This window comes from Bombus impatiens, unplaced genomic scaffold, assembly GCF_000188095.3.
Source record: "Bombus impatiens unplaced genomic scaffold, BIMP_2.2 scf_0442, whole genome shotgun sequence".
Lineage (NCBI taxonomy): Eukaryota > Metazoa > Arthropoda > Insecta > Hymenoptera > Apidae > Bombus > Bombus impatiens.
The window spans coordinates 1,708,189-1,714,188 of NT_176861.1; the positions used below are offsets into that span (position 1 = coordinate 1,708,189).

General features: G+C 40.2%; 1 protein-coding gene across 1 annotated transcript in view; it reads left to right on the top strand.

Moving 5' to 3' along the window:
- Positions 1–5,677, top strand: part of LOC100742153 — a 90,319-nt gene extending 84,642 nt beyond the window's left edge. The window contains exons 11-17 of the mRNA XM_033321400.1: positions 400–518; positions 659–845; positions 1,046–1,243; positions 1,336–3,453; positions 3,557–3,660; positions 3,769–3,971; positions 5,597–5,677. Of these exons, the coding sequence (XP_033177291.1) occupies positions 400–518; positions 659–845; positions 1,046–1,243; positions 1,336–3,453; positions 3,557–3,660; positions 3,769–3,971; positions 5,597–5,677 (3,010 nt within the window). The remainder of the gene's footprint in view (positions 1–399; positions 519–658; positions 846–1,045; positions 1,244–1,335; positions 3,454–3,556; positions 3,661–3,768; positions 3,972–5,596) is intronic.
- Positions 5,678–6,000: the final 323 nt, after the last annotated feature.

Sequence of the window (6,000 nt, forward strand, 5' to 3'; positions counted from 1 at the left end):
CGAACGAGATATTTCGCGCGTTCATTCATTAGAAATCGTCGTTTGTATCTGTACGTGATAAAAATTAACTCGCAAACTATGACAGAATTAAACAGAACGTAGAATTTCAATATTTACAGGATAGCATTGGAAGAAACGAAAGAAGAAATTACGTAGATTAAGATACTATAGTTCGATGTTTAATAAGTTAAAGAGAATGCACTGAGCGTTCACAGGTAGTTTTGCATGGCGCAGTTAGTGACGCTGCGAATATTCGAGGGAATTGTTGGGGACGCCTTTTAACCAAGCGTATCATGCTTTCAGCAAACATCATCATTTAACGCGGGTCATTTCATCTCCGCTTTTATCTCTCCTATCTGATTATTACGGTTTTATCTCATCGCGGTCCCGTGATTTCAGCCAAGATGGTTGGCATAGCGAGGGTTACGACTATCATGGCACGAGAGTCGACGAAACGAGGATCTATAGCGACACAGAGTACTATCCAAGTACCACAACGAGTACTTCGAGACGAAGAGGTAAGACGTAAAGCAGCATATTCTGTTGGTTTTCGGCCAACAATGGATACATTAGTGCTTTCGATGTATGTTATGACGTACGCGTCTCTCTAACAATAGTAAAAGAGATCTTAACTCGGTTTATTTCTGCATCTAAATAGGTCCTCATAGAAGACCGTCTTTGGAAAGACAGATGACTTTGTACGATGATCATCCATATTATACCGACGGATATAGCAGCGATGGAAGAGTGGGGAAAATGAGCGCTACGTATCCTGAATGCCAAACAGACATTAGGTACAATGAGTATTACGATAGCACCACGGGATACGGTTATCAAGATGAAAGGTGAGTATAGTAATTACGTACTATTATTTGACTTTCCATCTCGATGTATTTTTGCACAACGCGATGTAAAAGAAACTGAATTAGGGAAAATAATAAGGTATCGGTTTGCTTTATTTATAGATGAAGTATTTAAATATAGAAGATAAATATAGAAGATATGTTAAATCTTTCTTTTATTTTAATTTTGAATGTGTCACCAGGTATGGTCAAGACGACGAAGATAGACAATGGGATAGCGGAGGGAAATGGTATTTAGGAACTAGCACCTATTATGAGAACAAACGGAATAGAAAAACGCTTCCACAGAGGCCTGCATCTAGTATCGGTATTCATCGACCCGATTATAGACCAATAGTTACCCGACAACGCAGTTATGAATCGGAGGAACTCAATCACAGGTATCAGTCAGCTTCCTTTTCTTCAATTATATCGATATTACCAAAATAAGTATATTAATACGAACCTTTGTGTTCGTTTTTAATGGTCGTAGCACTCGTCGTCGAAAACCGCTTCAACCGCAACAACGACCGCCGTCTCGAACAGAAGGCACTGGAAAGAAACTACCTCCGACACCAACAAAGCCAAGCAATGTTGTTATCAATCGTAAACTTGTCTCTCTACCTGCCACACCGAGCAGGCAACTGCCAAAGACTAGAACTCCTTCCGAGGAGAGCTACTACAAGCCTGACTACAACCAGGACTACAATTACGCTTATCGCAGCCATGATAATTTACCTCAGGATACCTATATTGACAGTATATATAGCGAGGAAAGAGGTTACGTCCAAATGCACGCGCCTGACAAAACTCAATACGGGTCCAGTTACATGCCCCAGGTCGATGACCAGTATACTAGTTCGTGTCAAGAGCCACAGACACAGGATAGGTACGATCAACAGTATTTACAAAACTCGTATAAAGACGAGTATCAAGAGCCTTACCCGCAACAGAATAACCAGGTTTATCGGAATACGTATGAAGATATGATATATCCGAACGTGAGTCAGCCAAATGATCAATACACTAGCCAACCAAACGATCAATACAGGAAAACAAGCAGAGATAGGATAATAGATGATAATTATCAGGTGAAGGGTTACGATCAGAATAACGTACAATATCAGGACAGGAAGAAACCTTACTGGGAAGATACGTATAAAGAGCAATACGACGGTTACAGCGTCTCTACATCGAGCGTATATGACCAAAATAACGTGACAAATAAATACAATCAATACCCGAAAGAGCAATACGATTCTGAGTACAATATAAATACGTCGACTGATTATCAAAGGGCTTATCCTGATACGTACAATCAGGAAATGTACGGTCAACGAATCTACGATCAAGACACATACATTCAGGATATATATAAGGAGGATGGCCAAAATACTTACAGCGAAGATACCTACAACCAGCAGGATCCGTACACTCAGGTACCCATTACGTCACAAAGTAATTACGGCGATACTTATACCACAACAGGACCACAAAAGGACTACGTTGACTATCAAACGCCGTATAGCAAAGAGGAAACCGTTAGTAGATCGTATCAAAATGACTATCAGAATCAGTATGAAGAGCCTTATAATCAATACGAAGAGTCTTATCCTGATTCTTATCAGGAACCCTTCAAGGAACGTTACAAAGAGAGTCCAGTTACCAGCACGGAAAGAAGAACGAGCGAAGTTCCGGAGTTGTCGGTAACTACGCCTAGAGGTCAGACGAGAACGAACGGATATCAGTCGAGCGAGTCAGACTATTACGTTCCCCCTCAGGAAAGTCAGGATATATCTTCGACTGGTGTACAGAGAAGAAAGAAGTTCGAGAAACGTGGACCTAGCCCACTCGTACAACAACATACAGATTCCTTGGAGTCTAAGGACGACGAATTAAAGGAGTCTATCGAAACTGCCGTGAGTTCAATTAGTAGCATTCCACAGAAGAAAGGAATCAGTAGCGACTATTCAACAGCTGCTGACTCTAGCTCCGTTGGCCCTACTTTGATCGAATCTCCGCAAAGTACGGCGCAGCCGGCGACAACGATGGTTAATCACGTAACAGCCAACCACGTTCCAACTAGTATGACGGTGACGGCAATGGTTCACACAGGAGCTAATGGAAAACGATTAACGAGAACTGAATCCTGTCAGGAGGAAGTTATCGAAGACGAGGAATATCCAGAAATCATACCGAAGGAACCACAGAGAAAAGACTCGCAGCTATCGCATCAAAGTCAACTCAGTCAACATTCTTCCCAGCACAGCCAGCATTCTCAGAAACCAAAATTAAACAGAGGAGATTCTTACGCCTCCGACCACTTCCCCGATGAATCGTACAGCAGAAGAGGTTCATACGCGCAACCTCCAAGAAAAGACTCCTTCTCATCGATCACGCAAGATACCTTCAAACCGCCTCTCACCAGGACAGACTCGTACCAAACGAGAGGTAGCTATGAACAAAACGTCAGTGCTCTTCAGCCCGTTTCCAGAACTGAGAGCTATTCGCGTGGATACTTCAAGGACCAAGAATCTATAGAGGAACCAGAGGTCAGCTTGAGCAGCGCGGTGAATGACGATTATAAGATGAGGGACGAGTCTCTTGAAAGGTAATGCAATGGATTTAGAATTGTTTAAAAATATATAGAATTATTGACATATATTAATACGTATATGTATATATTGAATGTTTATTTATGTTTATTTATGAAGGTACGAGCGAGGTGATGACGGAATGCTTCGTGACTCTCGGGAAGACTCGTTGGTGGACACGTACAAAACTACGCCACCGATGTCGCATACCGAAAGTCCACGTGGTAATTATTCTTTATTCTGTATTTTATTATATTTTTGTGAATATATTTGCGAATATATATGTGTATGATAAAAGTTATATATTAATGTTCTTGCTTCTTTATTTACAGGAAGCATAACAAAACAAGCATCCTTAGAAGAAAGTGTTCAAATGGATACTCCACCGAGGAGTCCACCCGAGCCACCACCAGATAAGGAACTCCTCGAGATGGTTGGAGCTGCTTCAGTGCCTACACAATTGAAAGAACGACCGGAGATGACATCAAGGCAACGATGGCATTGGGCGTATAACCAAATAGTAATGCAGCTGCGGGTAAGTAAATCATATTTTGATTTAGGTATTCAAAACGAATACTGTTATATAGAGAAGTGTTTTATTAATTCTAGACTACTAAATAATATTAAAAAGTATGGAATTTTCAATGAAAGAGGACTTTTATAAGATACCGTATAGATAATAGTATAGATTGGCAAACAGTCCTAGATATCCACTATGCTGAAATAGTGAAGTTGCTATAGAAATAGATATACAGATCTTAAACAAAATGAAAATGACTTTCCGTCACACCGAGGCGCTAACCAATGACCTAAACGGCGACCTTCCGAAAAATGTAGCGCTTCATGCCGGCAACCCGCATTTTTCTTACTAGTCCTTCGCTGTTGCAACAATAGCCTTGTCAATTATTATCTTGCATCGATTCGTCACGTACGTTTATCGATCTCGAGATCGCATCTATGGGTTCTGTACTTTATCACCCGTGTAGGTCGTATTGTTCGTTGTCAGTTAGAAGGTTGCCACAAATTCGTTGATCCTTATCGGTAGTTCACGGGATAGCACAAGTTATACGTACGTAGATGAATTTGAATCGACGAGTGATATGCTATCTGATATCGAAGCGTTAGAAACTAACGAAACCCTTAATTTAACCACTATAAATAATTTTAACGACTTAAAAACTTATATAAATATAAATAATTGTATCAGTATAAATTAAATTAAAACTTGCTTAATTTCATCGTACGAAAGTGTAAAAAAGCACTTCATGAACCACGAACAAGCATTAGTCACCGAATATTACACACGTCCCAGAAAGCAAAGGCGCACCGATGCATAAATTACGAATAATACGTCGTGATATCACGGCAGAAATAACAGTCGCGCTATTATCGGTGTCAGTCGTTGTAAACGAACAATGAATGTTCATTAGTGTTTTATCGGGAACCTTCGGGAAGAAATACGAGATTATGTTGGCGCAAATACCCACACATACATAGACACACACGGAAGAGGCGTAACTATCCTGAATAAGAGACAAGTTACAATAGCGAATTCAATGCGATTATTCTCAATGCGAATCTCTCGGAACGAATAAACGAGGGAGAAAAGTGAGAGAAAAAAAAGAGAAAAGAGCTCGTGAATCGAATCCCATTGCGTGGAAAGGAATCCCTGCCGGAGTAAAGGGTACGTTTATCGGCCTTCTCGCTGCCTTAAAAATACGTCGCTCATCGAGGGGACAAGAGATGGGTTAACGGTTAACTAGCTGCGACACGAAACTTCCATTAACGCAACCTTGTCACCCAATCGTGGCACCCTAAGTACGCACCTGACGCGCTCCTGGGAGCCATCGCAGTCGATATATGTATATATACCACGGAGAAATTCGCCTCCACGATAGAAAATGTAAATTCCTCGTGGTAACGCATGCTGAGACGAAGCCGATTGTTTGCTCGCATGGTCCGGCTGCGAAAATTTTCACCGGAGCCAGCCAGCATTCCAGCATCATATTACACTTTGCGAATATCATTTACATTTTCTGCAAATCGATCGTGAAGCTCTCTATATTTACGTCATGTTATTATTCTTACTATTATTGCTATTGTAGCCTATATCGCGTTCGGAGATTTAATTGCTCTATTTAGACCGTAATTTGTGATTAGACGAGAGGAATGTATCGGTTTGATGTAGAAACAATACAAAGTGGTTTAGAGGAACCTAGAAAGCAAAGTCCAGAGAAATAGCAAATGATTTATTTATGAGATAAAACATTTCTAACTTTTAATAATTGTTTATCATGTTTTCGATTGGATAGAATTTTAAAGAATTTTGAAACTGAACGCTACGTACTCTGTGCTTCTATCTTATTTTTTAGTAATACTTTGGTTTCTGACGTCTGTATGAAACATCTACAGCAATCATATAAAAATATTTGCAGAATAATCAGTTTATTTTAATCTGTCATATTTCTGTCATGAAAATAGTAACCGAGGTCTGAAATTATCCCCGTACGCCCAAACGCGATTTAAAATAGCGCGGATAAAAGAATTAAATCGAGCTATCTGTG